The 17,816-nt window shown below is 39.9% G+C and overlaps 5 protein-coding genes across 14 annotated transcripts; 3 read left to right on the top strand and 2 right to left on the bottom strand.

Annotated features, from left to right (window-relative positions):
* Window positions 1-184: 184 nt before the first annotated feature.
* Window positions 185-1,040, bottom strand: LOC103856714 (temperature-induced lipocalin-1). Its single transcript, XM_009133836.3, has 2 exons — window positions 585-1,040; window positions 185-497 (listed from the first exon to the last, which is right to left on the bottom strand). The coding sequence occupies exons 1-2, from the start codon at window positions 960-962 to the stop codon at window positions 312-314; spliced, it is 564 nt and encodes a 187-aa protein (XP_009132084.1). The 5' UTR covers window positions 963-1,040; the 3' UTR covers window positions 185-311.
* A 463-nt stretch (window positions 1,041-1,503) lies between these two features.
* On the top strand, window positions 1,504-3,069 carry LOC103856713. Of its 3 annotated transcripts, none has more exons than XM_009133835.3 (6): window positions 1,504-1,960; window positions 2,034-2,087; window positions 2,171-2,251; window positions 2,324-2,393; window positions 2,497-2,585; window positions 2,668-3,069. In XM_009133835.3, exons 1-6 carry the CDS (start codon window positions 1,799-1,801, stop codon window positions 2,803-2,805), a joined length of 594 nt encoding a protein of 197 aa, XP_009132083.1. In that variant the 5' UTR covers window positions 1,504-1,798; the 3' UTR covers window positions 2,806-3,069. The 3 variants fall into 3 exon arrangements, with proteins under 3 accessions (XP_009132083.1, XP_033144601.1, XP_033144600.1); XM_033288710.1 differs by having other exon boundaries at window positions 2,171-2,280; window positions 2,318-2,393; window positions 2,668-2,690; XM_033288709.1 differs by lacking the exon at window positions 2,171-2,251.
* A 491-nt stretch (window positions 3,070-3,560) lies between these two features.
* LOC103856710 (phototropin-2) lies at window positions 3,561-9,064 on the top strand. Of its 8 annotated transcripts, none has more exons than XM_033288640.1 (21): window positions 3,561-3,985; window positions 4,245-4,758; window positions 4,850-5,032; window positions 5,130-5,221; window positions 5,318-5,522; window positions 5,666-5,888; window positions 5,980-6,050; window positions 6,125-6,231; window positions 6,303-6,352; window positions 6,445-6,669; window positions 6,748-6,837; window positions 6,917-6,993; window positions 7,081-7,165; window positions 7,245-7,325; window positions 7,410-7,513; window positions 7,657-7,706; window positions 7,825-7,931; window positions 8,023-8,154; window positions 8,275-8,439; window positions 8,529-8,669; window positions 8,757-9,064. In XM_033288640.1, exons 2-21 carry the CDS (start codon window positions 4,271-4,273, stop codon window positions 8,877-8,879), a joined length of 2,799 nt encoding a protein of 932 aa, XP_033144531.1. In that variant the 5' UTR covers window positions 3,561-3,985; window positions 4,245-4,270; the 3' UTR covers window positions 8,880-9,064. The 8 variants fall into 8 exon arrangements, with proteins under 8 accessions (XP_033144531.1, XP_033144527.1, XP_033144526.1 ...); XM_033288636.1 differs by having other exon boundaries at window positions 3,564-4,003; XM_033288635.1 differs by having other exon boundaries at window positions 3,913-4,080.
* On the bottom strand, window positions 9,006-12,521 carry LOC103856712 (probably inactive leucine-rich repeat receptor-like protein kinase At5g58150). The gene has a single exon (XM_009133833.3). It carries the CDS (start codon window positions 11,519-11,521, stop codon window positions 9,200-9,202), a length of 2,322 nt encoding a protein of 773 aa, XP_009132081.1. The 5' UTR covers window positions 11,522-12,521; the 3' UTR covers window positions 9,006-9,199.
* A 1,799-nt stretch (window positions 12,522-14,320) lies between these two features.
* On the top strand, window positions 14,321-17,598 carry LOC103856709 (YTH domain-containing protein ECT1). Its single transcript, XM_009133827.3, has 7 exons — window positions 14,321-15,001; window positions 15,158-15,313; window positions 15,404-15,480; window positions 15,558-15,848; window positions 16,208-16,711; window positions 16,810-17,022; window positions 17,125-17,598. The coding sequence occupies exons 1-7, from the start codon at window positions 14,947-14,949 to the stop codon at window positions 17,356-17,358; spliced, it is 1,530 nt and encodes a 509-aa protein (XP_009132075.1). The 5' UTR covers window positions 14,321-14,946; the 3' UTR covers window positions 17,359-17,598.
* Window positions 17,599-17,816: the final 218 nt, after the last annotated feature.

Raw genomic sequence — 17,816 nt, 5'->3', positions numbered from 1 at the left:
AAGAGCTCAGATGTCACTTGTTGGGTTTAGAAGAAGATATATAGAGGATGTATATGTGACGAGAAAACTGATTTTCAATCCGTCTTTGTCATATTATATTATTGCTTTAGTTGAAGTTTTCTTGTGGTAATTAATGTTTATTACACATTCTCTGCCTCACTTTTTACTCTGTTACGCAAATAGATTTAGATGCCTAAAACAAACAAAAGTATAACGTTCATTACTGGAGTAAACAAAAGGGGTAGTGTAGTATATTACACAGACAGAGCAAGTAAAAGGAGGTGAAACAAGTCTTTTAATGTGTCTGGTAACTATTTGCCGAAGATAGATTTGAGCCACCAAATGCCCTTGGTGTCGTCAGGAGCAGCGTCGGACTCGGGTGGTGTGTCACTCTGAGCTGTCTTGTGAAGCTTGCTAACATCATACCCTTGCTCCACCGCCTTCTCCACCAGCTGCTTGTATGTCTCTTCCTCCACGTGCGCCGTCCTGCTCAGGATCTACACAACCCACATATAGTCAAATATCAATCCTTGTTAGTTTTTTTTTTTTTATTCATTATAAAACAAAGAGGCAAGAAAATCTACCCAGAGATAACTCCTTGAAGGCTGGCCAATGACAGCATGCTGGTACTCAGGATCGATGTACAACACCCAGTAATCACCAGTAACGGGAATGATTGGAAGGAAAGGAGGAACGTAGAACCTGACTTTGAACTTGGCCTCATCGCTCTTAGGATCGGTTTTGAAAGCTGAGCCTTGGATGAAACCTCTCTTGCCTCCGTCCCACGTCTCGTTCAAGACTTTGACGGTGCCGTCGGGGTTAAGGGTGTAGGTGGCGCGAGTGTCTGCACCGTTCTTGGGTTGGAACCTGGAAGGGAAAGAAGCAATCTCGTACCAACGGCCCATGTACCTCTCCAAGTCTAGACCTTTCACCACTTCCATCTCTTTCTTCTCGGTCGTCATCTTCTCTTCTCTTTTCCCACTTCTCTAAGATTCAAGATATTTTATTTCCTCTGAGGTAATGGGATAAGAAAGATGGGTTCTATTTAACAAAGGAGATTTCCGTGGGAGGAGAGGTTGACACGTGGGAAGCGTGTAGGGCAGAGATGGTTCTAGCAGAATCAATGAGTTTCAATGTGAAAATAGGACACACATGTCTCTTTTTCTTTTCTTTGTTCTGTGGGGTAGGATACAATACAATGGGCGAAAAATTACAACAATAGTATGCAGCTAAAGAAAATAGATGCAACCGGTAGAGAGGGCCATGGAACTAAGGCGGCAGAAATGAATCAAAGCCCAAATATAGTAGAGCCATTGACGCCATTCCGTTCCTGCAACAAAACGTTATAAATTAAAGTCACAAGGATAAAGACACAATAATATCTATGAAATTTGATTTATTAATCAATTTATCTGTTTGGAAACATCTGAATAATCTAGTCATCGAATATCTAAACGGTTGTGGAATAAATAAGGATCATAAAGAAGTAGATTGGATTACTTAAAAAAATCTCGGATATCCCACGCTGTGTTCACTCCTACAAACAATCCGCAAGTGGATCTGAAGGATGGGGACTTTCTTCATTAATGTTACCTTCCCGGAAGCTGCTATGTTCAGGTTGAAAAGATAACATGGACGATAATAACAACAAGTCTGACTAATAATAAGATTGAAAGAACCTTCTTGTGTTGGGTCACGAATGGGCCTGACGATAACAGCACTATCTTCAACTAATCTCGAAATAAACAAAGAATAGTATGAAAATAATACAAGACTTTGGATCTGAGAGGGCGAAATAATGGAGCGAGAGGGGGAGGAGGAGAAGAAGAAAGAGGGATCGTATAGGTATTGGGTGAGAGAAGCCACATCAGACGCAGCTCCTCCTCCTCTTCCCCAGAAGCTCACTAACAACGACGTCGTCGCTTCCAATGCTCCTGCTCTCGGCTCCCTCTGGAATCAGGTTTTGCTATATTTATTTTCATCTCTCAACATTCTTCTTCGCCATTCTTACATCTCCTTTCTTGTTTCTACAGGCTGGCACTTGGGAGGAGAAAAATCTCACTAAATGGGCCACTGATCGATTAAAGGTTTCTTCTTTCAGTGTTCTTTTGTGCTTTCTATGGCAAAAGTATTAATCTTTGGTACTTTGAAATCGAATCGTTGCTCGCAGGAGCTGCTGGGATCAGTGGGTTCTTTGCAGTTTTCTTCTGGAAAAGCTGAGATTTTTGATGTTAACAGATGTGTTGGAGATGTGAGTTTTCTCATCTTTGTATTTATTCTCTATGTTTGTTCTAGAATTGATGATGATCCCTTCTTCCTCTAGGCTTTCTTGGTGTCAGTTAGGAACAAGAAAAGAGTTGGCTATACTTACGAGCTTTCCCTCAAAGTCCAAGGTAAAGACTCTCCACTGGCTTCACCATTTTGTTATAGTTGGTACATTGTCTTTGTTCGTGTAAGTTACAACTTACTTGCATACATTGTTGGCGACTAACTCAGGAGAGTGGTCTGTTGAAGAGGAAACGAAGAAGGTTAAGGGGAGTCTCGACATTCCTGAGTTCTCATTTGGCGAACTTGATGATCTTGAGGTAACAACATCTTGTTGCGTAGAATGATTAAGGGGAAGGATGTTAGCATATTTATGTGTATGCACTTTGTGCAATGGAGCAGGTGGATGTGAAGCTTAGCGATGACAAAGAGCTTTCCCAGCAACTGAAGCAGCAGATTAGGCTGGATATGAAACAGTTCCTGGAGCCTATACGCCTGAAACTCGATCAGTTCGAGCAGGAACTCAAAGACCGACAGTGATTGGTTGTTCTCATTGTCTTCTTCTTTCTGTTTCATAGCAGCCATTTTCAGTTAGCGTCGAGAACGTGGCTAGACATAGTATTACATCTTACCAGTTCTTCTTTTGTATTCATGCTACATCTGTTTACCAACACGTCTCCTTTGATAGCCAGTTCAGTTTAATCAATCAGCTTTTAGTCTTTTACCTAATGGGAATGGTTATGTATTGTATGTTGTCAATAACTTCAAAAAACAGAGTATGAAGCCTAGAAAGCTTTTTCTTCACTTCTCTTCCTTCTTTTGGGCTCACTTATATGACATCTTAGCCTTTTCCAAATCTTTGAAAGAAGTGGAGCTTCTCTTGAAAGAGTTCAGTAATGAAGCTTTCTTGTAGCTGAGCCGTGAAGAACCTCCTGCTTCCAACGGTGCTTTCCCTGCCTTTTCTTCGTTGAAACTAAGCTTTCTTTTTCAGCATTCAAATCCTCTGCTACATCCTCATCCTTTTCCATGTTCAAATTGTCAATCTCACCATCTCACTCGGTAACACCGATGCAAGTTGCAAGAAACTAGATACGCTAGAATCACTGCTGTTCCCAGTTACACCCCAAGTGCTTCAGTTTCTTGCTTTCTCCCCCCCCTGCCGCTAACTTTTACATCTTCATTAATAAAGTCCGTTATTGAAGGCTTTAATGGGCTTTAAGTAGGATAAAATGAGGCCCACTAATGTCTTTGATGCGGTTTCTTGTTGGGGGGTCCCCCGTTTATTAATTTCTTCAGCATTATTTTGAAACAGACAAGACGATGAATGGACGAAAGACAAATCCTCGTTTCGTCGTCTGCGAAAGCATCTCGGAGAGAAAGATACAGTCGTTTTCTAAAAACGTGTTCTGGCATAAGTTACTTATTGGGTTCTAACTTTTTTACACTTTCTGCTATGTCGGACTTCTTGTTTGTCAAAAAAAAAAAAAAAACAGTTACTGTAATGAAAGTAGATGTAATAAAACTGAAAAATGAAAGTAAGAGGAAATGTTGAACATGAGTGCACGCATTAGGTGAAACATAGTGTGTGGTCCTTTATATATGAGAACTGGGTCCATCTGAGTTTTTGCATAAAGACAGCGATATCTATCCTCCCAGGCTTCCGCATTATCGCTCATTTGCAGCCTCAGAAACATGATTGTTTGAAAAAAACATACCATAGGTTAGGTTCAGTGCAGTTGTGAGTTTCTTTGTCCCCTTTTAAAACAATTTACTATGTATCCATGAGCTGCAACTGATAAAAAAGTTACAAGTCTGGTATTTCTTTTTGTTTATTTTTATTACCAACTTCATCTTTCTTTAACGTGTTTCTTGATCACTTTAACGGCATTTATTGGATGTTCCCGGTACCTGCAGGTGTGATTTCCCCATCCATCTATCTATCTCTTTGTTAAAACTTGTCTGGTTTTTGATTTTGGCAGCCAATTCATTACTCTAAAGAAACGATATGGAGAGGCCAAGAGCCCCTCCTTCTCCCTCCACCGATTTGGAGCCATTAAGTGAACGCAGGTCCCTTGAGGTCTTCAACCCCTCGAGTGGATCTTCTTCTTCATCAAAGCCTTACGATGGAAACAGCAAAATCAGCAGCAGCAGTAAGTGGATGGAGTTTCAAGACTCTGCAAAGATAACTGAGAGAACTGCTGAGTGGGGATTATCAGCTGTTAAGCCGGAGCCAGGAGAAAATGGCATTAGCTTCAAGCTGTCTACTGAAGTTGAACGAAGCAAGATGTCTAGGAGGTCATCAGAAGAATCAACGTCCTCTGAATCTGGAGCCTTCCCTAGAGTATCCCAGGAGCTCAAAACCGCTCTTTCCACCTTGCAGCAGACCTTTGTTGTCTCTGACGCTACACAGCCACACTGTCCCATAGTGTATGCCAGCAGTGGATTCTTCACCATGACTGGTTACACTTCCAAGGAAATTGTTGGAAGAAACTGGTAACGTCTCTTCTCATATATCTTTTTATAGCTTCATCCCCAAACCCCAACTGCTACTTAGCATAATATTGGTTTTGAAACCCATGCTTAGCCTGTTTCTGCAAGGGCCTGAAACAGACCAGAAAGAGGTTGCTAAAATCAGAGATTGTGTGAAGAACGGAAAGAGTTACTGTGGAAGGATCTTAAACTACAAAAAGGACGGAACTCCCTTCTGGAATCTTCTCACAATCACTCCTATTAAGGATGACCAAGGCAACACCATCAAGTTCATTGGGTACCTCCCTTAGTTTTTTCCTTATTTAATCGACTGTCTAGTCTTCTATCATTCATTTTCACACTTCGTTTGCATTTGTTTGTTTGTTTGTTTGCAGGATGCAGGTTGAAGTAAGCAAATACACAGAAGGCGTGAACGATAAAGCATTGAGGCCTAATGGACTCTCCAAGTCCCTGATCCGATATGATGGTTTGTGTGATAACAATGATATAGTTCAGCCAAAAAAAAAAAACTTGGGCTGATCTATAAAATGTTAATATTTCCTGCTCTTGATGTTTGTATCAGCTCGCCAGAAGGAGAAAGCTTTGGATTCCATGACAGAGGTCGTGCAAACAATAAAACACCGCAAGTCTCAAGTGAGAGACTCCGTGAGCAATGATGTTATGGTTAAGCCAGGCAGTGCTACTACTACACCTGGTAGACAAGCTATACAATCAGACGAGGCTTCAAAGTCAGCCAAAACACCTGAACGTGTTTCTACTCCAGCGAGGTGAGTCTTATTCAGCACCATATCCTTAAAGGCATGTCTCTTGCTCACAAAAGTGTAGCCACTGACATGGATTGGTTAGTTAATTCTGATGATGTACATGTGTACCCTGCATGATTTGTCTTTAATCCTCATGCAATGTACAGGTCAAGGAGCAAATCGCTTAGCTCGAATAAAAGACATGAAGATGTTCCTAGTGTGGAACCTGAAGAACTGATGTTGAGCACAGAAGTTATAGAGCCGAGAGACAGCTGGGACCGTTCAGAAAGAGAGAAGGATATACGCCAAGGGATTGATCTTGCCACCACTCTTGAGCGCATAGAGAAGAATTTCGTCATCAGTGATCCTCGTCTTCCTGATAATCCCATTGTATGTTTATTTTAATCTGCTACTGTGTTTGGTGCATACATGTGGTAAGCATGTAACCTTGAAATGATAATGCAAACTGATTCCTATGCAGATATTTGCATCAGACAGCTTTCTCGAACTGACAGAGTATACACGTGAGGAAATTTTGGGAAGGAACTGTCGGTATGTGAATATTCTTCTCGGATGTGTTTTTCTTATTGTTGTGATATGAATCTGTGCAAATTTGTTGATCTCAGGTTTCTTCAGGGGCCAGAGACAGATCAGTCAACTGTCCAGAAGATAAGAGACGCAATTAGAGATCAAAGGGAGATAACTGTACAGTTGATTAACTACACTAAGAGCGGTAGCTTTCTGATACTGAACATTTTCAGTTTTTCAATTTGGTATGCTCATCAAAGCTCTAAATCAATGCAGGAAAGAAGTTTTGGAACTTATTCCACTTGCAACCTATGCGTGATCAGAAGGTCGCCATGAGATTATTGTTATGTCTAGATTCAGTTCCTTGGAAGAATACTGTGAAGTGTTTGCTGACTACATGAGTTTTTTTCATCATTAGGGAGAGCTTCAATACTTCATAGGTGTGCAGCTTGATGGAAGTGACCATGTGGAACCCATCCGAAACCGTTTGTCTGAGGGAACAGAGATGCAGAGTTCTAAACTGGTACGTGGTTCATCTCCTACTGCGGTTTTAAAGAAGGCTCTCACATTGGTCACAATCCAGGTGAAAGCTACAGCAACAAATGTAAATGAAGCTGTCAGAGAACTTCCAGATGCTAATATGGTAAGGTATACTAATTCATGATTACTTTACAAAAGATGTCAAACATATAAACTCAATGGATTTTTCAATGTGCTTAAGACGCCGGAAGACCTATGGGCTGCACACTCAAAGCCTGTCTATCCCATGCCTCACAAAAAGGAGAGTGCTTCCTGGAAAGCAATACAAAAGGCATGCATCAAAAACCACATTACTTTTGACTTTTGTTTCTCAGTCATCCTTGTTTTGATTGTAATATTCTCTTTTGTAGATCCAAGCGGGTGGAGAAACAGTGGGACTACATCATTTCAAGCCAGTAAAACCTTTGGGGTCTGGTGATACTGGCAGGTACCATCTCCATTGTATTCATTTAAACTTGAAATCAAAACTATCCTTATACTTAAATGATTTTACTATTTTTTATTGGTTGCAAAGTGTCCATTTGGTTGAACTTAAAGGCACAGGAGAGTTGTATGCCATGAAGGCAATGGAGAAAACCATGATGTTGAATCGTAACAAGGTATGTGATGGAGAATGAGTTCCAAAAAAATGAAGTTTATATTATATCTCTCTCATTGACAAGGTGCAGTTTTATACAGGCTCACAGAGCACGCATCGAAAGGGAAATCATTTCCCTTCTGGATCATCCTTTCCTTCCCACTCTCTACGCATCCTTTCAGGTATATATGTTTTTTTCTTTCTTTTTGTTTGTATCAGTTCAGTTCTTGCGTCTCATTGCTAAAGCGTTTTGTTTCTTTCTTCAGACATCTACGCATGTTTGTTTGATTACAGACTTCTGCCCCGGTGGAGAGTTGTTTGCATTGCTTGATAGACAACCCATGAAGTTTTTGTCGGAGGATTCAGCAAGGTACTCTATTCTTCTTCAATCCATATGTTTATTACGTGTATCACAAGATACACTGGTCAGAAGCAAATATCAGTGCGGTATAATGACTAAATAGGGGCACTATGACCTCATGAGTTACTCTTAATCAATTTCTTTCTCATCAGGTTCTATGCAGCAGAGGTCGTTATTGGCTTAGAATATCTTCATTGCTTAGGTAATAGTCCTTATCTCTGTTGGCCTAAACATCTCTTGCTCATACATTTAGCCACACGCCTTGAGTAGCCTCATCCTTTTTACAAGCGGTTTCATTGTATATATGGTCCATAAAACAGGAATAGTATACCGAGACCTGAAGCCTGAAAACATACTGCTTAAGAAGGATGGACACATTGTATTAGCAGACTTTGATCTCTCATTCATGACGTCCTGCACACCCCAGGTTCAACTCCATTTTTCTTTTCTAATTCAGCCCCCATTTGTATTGGTTATATAAAGAAACGTGATGATCAAGAGAATAATGGTGTGTGCAGCTTATTGTTCCACCTGCACCTAATAAACGAAGGAGATCATCGTCATCCAAGAGTCGGCCATTACCAACATTTGTTGCAGAACCAATCACCAAGTCAAACTCTTTCGTTGGGACTGAAGAATACATTGCTCCTGTACGGTGATGCACTTAATGTTCATCTCTTGAAATCTTCGTTTATAGCTAGGTTGTAACTGCATCTTCAATGTGTGTAAGATTTTGAGTATTGTGTTCATGGTTTGCCTAATTATTTCAGGAGATTATCACGGGTGCTGGTCATACAAGTGCTATAGATTGGTGGGCACTAGGTATCTTGTTGTATGAGATGCTCTATGGTCGTACACCTTTCAGGGGTAAGAATAGGCAGAAGACATTTGCCAACATCTTGCACAAAGATCTCACCTTCCCCAGCAGTATCCCTGTGAGCTACCTATCTTAAAATCAACATGTGTCTCTCTCAATGCGTCCAATGAATATTTTTAACCAATTTAAAACCATATGCTTGTGCAGGTAAGTCTTGTAGGTAGACAGTTGATCAACATGTTACTAAATAGAGATCCTAGAAAACGGTTAGGTACCAAAGGTGGAGCAAATGAGATAAAGCAGCATGCTTTCTTCCGCGGGATCAATTGGCCTCTCATACGGGACATGGTAGGACTAACTAACACATATCTTTTATATATCAGCTCGTGTCACACACTTGTGTTTTGTTGGCTAACATATATAGAGTGATTGCAGGACTCTCCACCATTGGATGTACCATTGCGTATAATAGAGAAAGATCCAAAAGCCAAAGATATAAAGTGGGAAGATGATGGGGTGCTTGTTAATTCTATGGACATTGACATTGATCTCTTTTAAACAACCACTCTTCCTTTCTTCTGCTTGCCTTTGAATCTCCTTTTACTGCAAAACTCTTCCTTCTCAATAAAACAAAGGTGTTGTATTCTCTAGTTGCTTACATGTAGTATATAGTGCACTCAAACATAAATGACTCTTTCATGTTCACACTAAGATCTTCAAATGATCAACAAATAGAACATACATACTTTATGACCATGTTAGTATTGTCAAGTGTGACAGTATGTTAAGAGAGTATCACACAACCTTCCACTTCTAATCTCCAAATCATCAACAATATAATACAACCTTTATAACCAAGTTAGTATGTAATTGTGACGCTATGAGGGCGAAATGTCTTTGAGCAGTCCAACCACCTGCTGCATTGTGGGTCGCTTCCATGATAGATCAGCCGTGCACAAGTAGCCTATCTTCACAGCTTCTGCAATCTGCTCCACCGGACCTGTCCCTTGCAGCGTCGGATCTATGGCACTAGATCCTTCTCCTTGCCTCACCAACCCTCTCACCCAATTCACCAAGTCCCATTCCGCCTTCTTCCCGCTCACGAGCTCAAGCAGAACAACTCCAAAGCTGTACACATCTGATTCTAATGTAGGAGAGCCATGTTCCTCCAGCTCTGTTGGCGTGTAGCCGTCTAAATCACTGATAAGTCCCTCGTTCAAGAGCTTGACCAAACCAAATTCTGCTAGTTGAGGCTCCTGGCTAGAGTCTAAGAAGATTGTTCCAGCCTTCACTTCCCCGTGCACCACAGGAGGAATGCAGCCATGGTGGAGGAAAGCCAACGCCCTCGCCGTCCCCAATGCTATCTTATGCCGGAGTATCCATGATAAAGAGTCATCATCCGCGGTGTGAAGTAAAGTATGCAAGTTAACATACTCTAGGTGCTCGTAGATCACTATTCTTTGCTCTGCAGCTATACAGTATCCAGAGAGCGGGACAAGATTCGGGTGATTGATCCGAGCAAGGCGTTCAAACGTCACCGAGGCTTCATGATCACTCAACGTGGCTCCACTTGAGACAACTTTCAAAGCTGCTCTGAATCCACCGGGTAAGACTGCTTCATAAGTAGGACCAGACTTGCTTTCCCACAACAATGCGCCACTGTCAAAGTTAAGAGTAGCAGCCTTAAGGTCAGCAAGCGTCATCTTCATCAACGGCTTGTCAATCATTACAACAGGGACATCAGTTGATGAATCCCCTTGGTCTAACAAGTTAGGTTCCGCAGCTTGCTTTGTCGCCCATGTTCTTGATTTTCTTCTACCTCTCATTGCCACAAGTATAACCAACAGACCAACAAGTAAAAACGCCATGGAGATTGCTAAAGTCAAACCAATCTTAAGCCCTGTCTTCTTCTTGCTCACGCTCTCCCCCTTTTGAACATTTGGCTTTGCAGCAAAGGGACAATTGTTCGTGGAGCCAATGAAGGATGTCTGAATCATCCCTTGTGAGAGGTTAGGGTCACAAAAGGTTAGATTGTTGAAAGAGAAGTTAAACCTCTCCATCACAGGGAGCTTCTCCAGAACCGTCCTCGGAATGTCTCCGTCTAGCTTGTTGAGCGAGAGATCAAGTACTTCAATGTTCTTGAGAGGTAACAAAGGTACATTCCCATTGAGGTTATTGTAGGAGAGATCAAGAACCTTGAGCTGACTCAGCTGAGTGATTCCACTAGGAATGGAACCTGCCAGATTGGTTCTTGACAGATTCAGATAATATAAACCTGAAAGCTTTAAAATTTGTGGGAAGTCTTGTACTCTGAAACGATTAGACGCGAGGTTGAGGTGTCCCAGCTTATGAGCTGAACTCAAACCGTTAAGTATATGCCCCACAAAGCCATTCTCAGACAAGTCAAGATAAATTAAACCAGACAAGTTGTGTTTACGTCCAGCTATTAAATGCAATACATGCCCATCAAAGCGATTTTTACTGAGATCAACTGTCTCCATGTTTCCACGCAAGACTCCATTCACCGACCCCTGTAACAGATTACGCGAAAGGTTCAGACTTTTCAGCTCCGGGAACGCGGAACCGAACTCATCAGGGAGAGACCCGGTGAGGCGATTCGACGAGAGGTCGATGGAGACTAAAGATCTGCAATTGAGAAGTCCCGGAGGGAGAACAGACTGAAAGGCGTTGTTGTTGAGGCTGAGAGTTGTGAGGCCGACGAGGGAGCTTATGGAAGCGGGGATTTCGCCGGAGAAGGTGTTGAAAGAGAGATCGAGGGTCTGGAGCGAGACGAAGTTGCCGATGTTGCTGGGGAGAGGGTCGGAGATAAGGTTGGAGGAGAGGTTGAGATGCTTGAGGGAGTCTAGGCTCCAGAGGTCTGAGGGGAGAGAGGTGATTTTGTTGCGGCTGAGATCTAAAGATTGAAGCTTTATCATTTTGCCGATGGTGTTGTCGGGGATGGGACCGGATAGGTCCGACCCGGAAGCTGAGAAGTGGAGGACGTTCTGTTTTTGTCTGTCGCAGACTACTCCTGGCGAAGAACATAAGGAAGAAAATGTGTGAGCTTTGGGTGAAGAAGAACTCATTTGGTTGAAGAAGTTAGAGAGATGAGAGGCGTCAGTGTTGGGATCTTGGCTCTTGACTTGCTTGACGAAGATGGAGAGGAGAATGAGAGTTCTCCATATACACAAGCGGCCCATGTTTTTGGAGTTTGGAGAAAGGTGGGGATGATCTCAGATTCTCAGAGAGAAGACAGACTGTGTGAATGACATAATGGAATCACGAGGTGGAGAGATGTGATAGTTTGGAATACATTTTAGATACCTTTTCACGTGAACAGCTTCAAGAAACCAGAGGTTAATCAGAAAGAAGATAAGGGGTTGAAAAGGTTTTTGGGGGAGAGTTCAGAGTGAGTTTGGCTGTATCCTCCTATAGAGAGGAGAGAGAGAGTCTTTGAAAGTCAAAAAAAAGATTTGTAATTAGGTAAAGTTTTTTTCTTTTTCTTCTTTTTGGTAGAGAGAGTAAATGGAATCTGTCTCAGAGTTTGAAATCCCAAAGTTGTCAAATGGATTTGGTTTGAGTGGGGGAGTGGGTGGTTGTGGTCTCTCATTTCTGCAGAGAGAGAGGATTTGGTGGGTTTCTTTCTCTCTGGTGTTAAAAATATCACACCCTTTTTCAGTGGTTTCACACCTTTTTATTTTGACTCTGTCACGCCCCCTCCCCTTGGAATCATTCATCTCATTAGTCCCTAAACTAACGCCTAAACATGCGCCAAAATAAGAAGTTATTTAACTATCAAGTCTGTAACAGAACAGAGTTCTTTTTCTGAGTGAAAATAGCCAAACTTACTATTTTAAGTTAAACTTTATGCCAAAACAGATCTCCAACAGTTTTTAGTAGAAGTTGTTTTTGATAGGGTTTGAAGTCTGAAAGTTCAACGCTACACCGCCATTAGAGAATTCGAAGCAAACAAAAAAACTGTGCAAGATTTGAGGTTTTTACACAGACCTGTTCTGTTATAAGTTAGAATTCAGACTCTGTCCGAACTAAACAGAGAAGCAGAGCAGTGGCAAGACTTGAGTTTTGTTCTTTTGCGTAAATGGGCTTTATACCGAGCCTAGATGAAAAGCCCATTAATATGAACTGGCTCGGAGAGATCAATGGCGGTTCTTTTGTGATGAGAAGAGACGCCCAGCTGACCTTTTCTTCTTCCTGGATACAACCAATGGCGGAGTTAGAAATTAATTTTACCAGAGGTCATAATTAATTAATTTAATTTAAATTAATTTTATTTAAATATTATTTCAAATATCTTTTATATAAACTATTAGATTCGTTAGTTGTTTTAATTTTTAAGGAAATTATATTCAATAAAACAAAAGAATATAATGTTAAAAAATCTTTAAAAAAATGTGTAACTGTTGTTGTATAGAGTTTTGAAACAAAAGTATGACAAAACAAATAAAAAAAGGTCAAATGTTTTTGTTAAAACAAAAGAAAGAAAACAATGGAAAGCGGGTGAAGTTTGTAAAACAAATAGAAAAACTTTGTTTGACCCATGTTTCACTTCAAAATCAGGCTTTTAGGCCCAAAATAATTAACCGAAAAGTAAAAAAAAAAAGGTTCATGGGTGCAGAATTGAGAATTGAACTCTCGTGAGGGGGGTCAAAACATGAGAATTGAACACCGCTAGACCATTTGTTCTTTACGTAAATAGTGTAACAAGTTCAGTTTTCAATATTTTAGTAGGGTCAGCTGACCCCCCTCCTGTGCATATAGATCCGCCTCTGGATACAACACACAACATCAAACACCATTTTAACAGATTCAAAAAGGAAAATTTCTTTCAGCTTCGAGTTCTTGAATCTAGAAGGAACACATAAGGTTTTCGGTTTTCGAAAGATGAGAATACGGTTTTGATGAAATGACCTTGTTTCGCAAGTTATTCAACCACAAACCCCTCCAAATCTATCATTGGATATCAGAACTTGGTCATAGAAAATTTATTATGTCCTACATGGAAGAAACGTGGATGCTTTGATTCTCTACTTTGGTGAAGATGCTAAGTGCCCTTTTGAACAAGGTATGCATATACAAAACTTATGTTTTGCTTAATGGGAAACAATGTGTTTTCAATCAAAAATGTTTAAATCTAGCTAGTGGTTGTCCTTGTCCTCAGATAAAGAAAGCACGAAGCCGTTGTCCTTGGAGCAACAAGTTAAGGAGACAAGACAACAAAGATAAATGGATTAGATCAATAAATGAAGGAGCCACTGGAGAAACACTGCTGCATGAAAATAAAAATTTGTCATGTTTCTAAGAGCATCTCCAATGTAAAACTTCATTTTGGAGTTCCAATGTAAAACTCTATTTTGTGCTCCAAAATAGAGTAAAATTGCTTCAACTCTACTTCATTTTCTACTCTATAATAGAGTGATGAACAAAAAAAAAGTATTACTCCATTTATAGACTAAATTTCATTATGAAGTGATATATGAAGTTGGGTTGGAGCATTATTTACTTCATATTCATTTTTACTCCATTTTATAGAAAAAAAATAGAATGGGAATGAAGATGTCCTAAGAGCATCTCCAATGTAAAATTCTATTTTTTCCTCCAAAATAGAGTAAAAGTAAAAATATAGTAAAATTGTTCCAACCCTATTTCATTTCCCACTTCATAATGGAATGATGAACAAAAAAATAGATTACTCCATTTATGGAGTAAATTTTATATGGAGTGAGATATGAAGTTGAGTTTGAGCATTCTTTACTCCATATTCACTTTTACTCCATTTTAGAGAAAAAAATAGAGTAAGGATGAAAATGCCCTAACCACCATATGTTCTGAGGAAGTCTTTGAGATATTCAAGAGTAATTTGATCATTGTAATTGATTTATATATGTTTCTTTTATATAATTGTAATTTCTTGTTATACATAAATCTTTTTTTATATATCTTTAGAGCATCTCCAATGTACATATTTTAATTTTTTTCTTAAATAATTTTTTTTATTATATAATTTGGCTTTGCTCTAATATATGACTTGAATAATATTTTTTTTCTATTTTTAGAAAAATTTATAAATAAAAACTATTTAGAGATGAAGATATGATTTCTTTATATTTTTCTCTATGAATAGAAAAATTATATTATAAAGATATATATTAGAACAAATCCAATTTTATAATATATAGTATATTTTTTTATTTTAGAAGAATGCATGAAATAAAACAGAGGTGGTTGGAGATGACATTAAATAGAACAACATCTTTTCATTTCGTTAACAACACTAATATATAGATCCAGTTTTAAGATTAGAAATTTTATCTTTGAAATTTCATGAAAATATTAAGGATAGAAATTTTAAGATTAGAAACGGATTCGAACTTCTCCTAGACTCGTTTCCGCCAACGCGCCAAATGAGAAAAAAAAACCGAAACGACGCGAGTGGTTCGAATTGTAGTGATTGGTTGGGGACATTGAAACACAAACCGCCTTAAAAAAAACAAAAAGCGAATCCTTAAATACTGGGCCCCGCGACAGTGATGCAAAGAAGTCTTTTTAAAAAGAGAAAAACCTTTTCCTATCTCTCTCTCGCTGTCTCAGATCTCTCTCTTCTTCAATGGATCATCCCGCTTCTTCCAAGAAAAACCAGCACAACGGAACCGTCTCTTCCGGTACACTCTTTTTCTCCTTTCCTCTGCTCTCTCTCTCTCTCTCTCTCTCTCTCTGTATCGCAATGAACAAAATCCCTAATTGGACCCAAACCCTAGAGAGAGCCGTTAATTATCTCTCCAAATTGTTCGTTAACGAGTTATGTTGACTTCGCGCAGGCGTCAAGGGCTTCGTTGAGCAGCAGATATCTCCTGGAGATGAAAGGATTGTCTCTTCTTCTTCTTCTACTCCCGTTACTCATCCTCTTGATCCCTCCCTGTATTATCAAAACCCTACCAATCTCTATCCTTACGGTTGGAATGTTGCACATTCTGGTGATTATGTCTTCTCTCTCCTCTTCCTATGTTAAAATAAAACAATGTTGGTACTGTGAGTTGTGCTCAATTTGCATTATTGATTTCTAGGTTATGCTCAAGGCATCAATGCTTGGGATGGTTATCCACTTTATGCCACTTCCCCTGAAGGCCTTCATGTCCCACAGGTTTGTATGACTTGCCCTGTTATATCTTCTCTATCTTGCTCTCTTGTTATATAATCTTTTTTTTTTGTTCTTCTCAGGCTGTCTACAATGAAGATTCGTCTCTTATGTACCAACCTGGTTTTGCTTACAACCCTTACCCGTCTATGATGTTGGAGGGCCAAATCCCATTCTCTCCAGCTTATTACCCACAGTTTGGGATGCATTTTAGCCACTCAGAATTTGGTGTTGGAAACGACCCAACATCTGCTTATATGATACCTTTTGGTGGATATGGGGGAGGCAACTTATCTGGGAATCAAGGGGCCAACTCTTTAACATATCCTCAAGCGATGGGTATACTTGGGCCATACGACCATGATGCTTCACAGGTTATTATTACTCTTTCTATTTGCCTCTTTTGTTAAAACTAAATTTATGTGGCTCATGTACACATCCTTTGGTTAGGTGAAAGTTTGTTTTCAAAATAAATAAATTGCATTAAGTGTCACTGCAATAAAGTATCACTAGGGAGGTTCTGTGAGTCCATCTCGTTAGCTTTTCCCTGCAAAACTATGAAAATATACAAACACAAAATTGAGAAGTACCATTAAAATTTTGTTGTTCTCAATATTAAGTTTTTTATTCCATTTAAAGGTTTTAGAGAAAGGCAGCTTTGGCATACTCATTTAATTCTTGTTACTTCACAGTTTTATGGCTTATCACAACTTTTTTTGGTACCTTGTATCAGTTACCGTTACATGGGAACGGAATTTCTTCAAGCTCTTCTTTGGGAGGATATTATCCTGTAGGATCTTACCAGAGTCCAAGCTCTACTGCCTCATACTATGGAGCTGATAATCCAGTCAGATTAGCCTCTGACATTGGTAAAAGGCGTGAAAAGGAGTACAGCTCTGTACCTACCACCAGTGATCTCTATGGTAATCGAGGGCCAAGATCGTTCACCAGGGTAAAGAGCAAGAACGGTTCTGGACTTAGCTCTTCTGCTGGTGATGCAACAAATGATTCAAGCACAGCTGGACCAAATCCCAGTTTATACAACCATTCCGAATTTGAGACAGATTATAAGAATGCTAGATTCTTTATCGTCAAGTCGTTTAGTGAAGACAATGTTCACAGAAGCATTAAGTATAATGTCTGGGCCAGCACTCCACATGGCAACAAGAAATTGGATACTGCTTATAGAGATGCTGAGAAGATGGGTGGAAAATGTCCAATCTTTCTCTTCTTTTCGGTATGGCTTTTGATAAGTTCTCTTTATATAGTCATAAGAAGATAACCCTCTATTGCTTCAAGGGGACAGTGAGCTTTAACTGAGTTTGAATGTTGCAGGTAAATGCTAGTGGACAATTCTGCGGGGTGGCGGAAATGGTTGGACCTGTAGATTTTGAAAAGGATGCTGCTTACTGGCAGCAAGGCAAGTGGAATGGACAGTTCCCAGTGAAATGGCATATCGTGAAAGATGTACCGAATAACCGGTTTAGTCACATTCTTTTGCAAAACAATGACAGCAAGCCTGTGACACACAGCCGAGACTCTCAGGAGGTGCGCATTTACTTATGTCGGAACCTTGCATGTGTTGTCTTATGAACGAACATTCATGTAGGGCGGAAGTGACTTAATTGATTTGATGAAATGTTGTAACAGGTGAAGCTACGTCAGGGGATTGAGATGCTGAGAATATTCAAAGACTACGAGGCGCACACATCAATCCTGGATGATTTCAGCTACTATGATGAAAGAGAGAGTCAAAAGGTGGGAGAAGATGGAGTGACGAAAGAAGAAACCTTTGCTGTGGAACAGTTATCAGAGCGTCTTCAAGCTGTCACAGTAGAAGATGGAAAGGAGGGGGAGAAAGAAGACTTGAAAGAGAAGACCTGATGTAAGTGATAGATGCAGGCAGTGATAGTAACTAGAAGCATTCTTTTGGTAAAAAAGGGAGGTTTTATGTTTTGTTGTTTTCTTGGGTTGGGAGCTTATACTAAAATGTCTAAAAGATATCCAATCCAATTCCTTGTACTTTTGTAGCATTTTGCTTCTTCTTTTTTCATCAATGCAAAGCTTAGTTAGCTATCTCTTGTAATGACTCCGCATATGTATCTGAAAGATAACTAAGACGCTCATCATCTTATTCTGTTGAAGAATGGCTTGGCTTCTAGGAACCTAGATGAAAGATCAAAAGGCTCTCTTTGGCTATGTAAGTCATTTGATTTCCTTCATCTTCAAAAACCCTTTACTTTTACAATTTCATCTTTTATTCTAATCACACGCCACCATGAGTCCAGTCCTATACTTGATTTGCTTGTCCACAACAACGGATCAAATCAGTGACAAAAACG

This window comes from Brassica rapa, chromosome A03, assembly GCF_000309985.2.
Source record: "Brassica rapa cultivar Chiifu-401-42 chromosome A03, CAAS_Brap_v3.01, whole genome shotgun sequence".
Lineage (NCBI taxonomy): Eukaryota > Viridiplantae > Streptophyta > Magnoliopsida > Brassicales > Brassicaceae > Brassica > Brassica rapa.
This window is presented reverse-complemented; position numbering and strand designations above follow the sequence as displayed.

Excerpts from the sequence above, each read along its gene's own strand:
- LOC103856714 (XM_009133836.3), bottom strand. The coding sequence starts at position 962 with ATGACGACCGAGAAGAAAGAGATGGAAGTGGTGAAAGGTCTAGACTTG. Across the intron at positions 498-584 it reads CTTCAAGGAGTTATCTCTGG|ATCCTGAGCAGGACGGCGCA; the intron begins GTAGATTTTCTT and ends TGGGTTGTGTAG.
- LOC103856713 (XM_009133835.3), top strand. The coding sequence starts at position 1,799 with ATGGAGCGAGAGGGGGAGGAGGAGAAGAAGAAAGAGGGATCGTATAGG. Across the intron at positions 2,088-2,170 it reads GGGCCACTGATCGATTAAAG|GAGCTGCTGGGATCAGTGGG; the intron begins GTTTCTTCTTTC and ends CGTTGCTCGCAG. Across the intron at positions 2,586-2,667 it reads GCGAACTTGATGATCTTGAG|GTGGATGTGAAGCTTAGCGA; the intron begins GTAACAACATCT and ends GCAATGGAGCAG.
- LOC103856710 (XM_033288640.1), top strand. The coding sequence starts at position 4,271 with ATGGAGAGGCCAAGAGCCCCTCCTTCTCCCTCCACCGATTTGGAGCCA. Across the intron at positions 5,033-5,129 it reads AACACCATCAAGTTCATTGG|GATGCAGGTTGAAGTAAGCA; the intron begins GTACCTCCCTTA and ends GTTTGTTTGCAG. Across the intron at positions 6,994-7,080 it reads GGGTCTGGTGATACTGGCAG|TGTCCATTTGGTTGAACTTA; the intron begins GTACCATCTCCA and ends TTGGTTGCAAAG.
- LOC103856712 (XM_009133833.3), bottom strand. The coding sequence starts at position 11,521 with ATGGGCCGCTTGTGTATATGGAGAACTCTCATTCTCCTCTCCATCTTC.
- LOC103856709 (XM_009133827.3), top strand. The coding sequence starts at position 14,947 with ATGGATCATCCCGCTTCTTCCAAGAAAAACCAGCACAACGGAACCGTC. Across the intron at positions 15,002-15,157 it reads CAACGGAACCGTCTCTTCCG|GCGTCAAGGGCTTCGTTGAG; the intron begins GTACACTCTTTT and ends GACTTCGCGCAG. Across the intron at positions 17,023-17,124 it reads ACAGCCGAGACTCTCAGGAG|GTGAAGCTACGTCAGGGGAT; the intron begins GTGCGCATTTAC and ends ATGTTGTAACAG.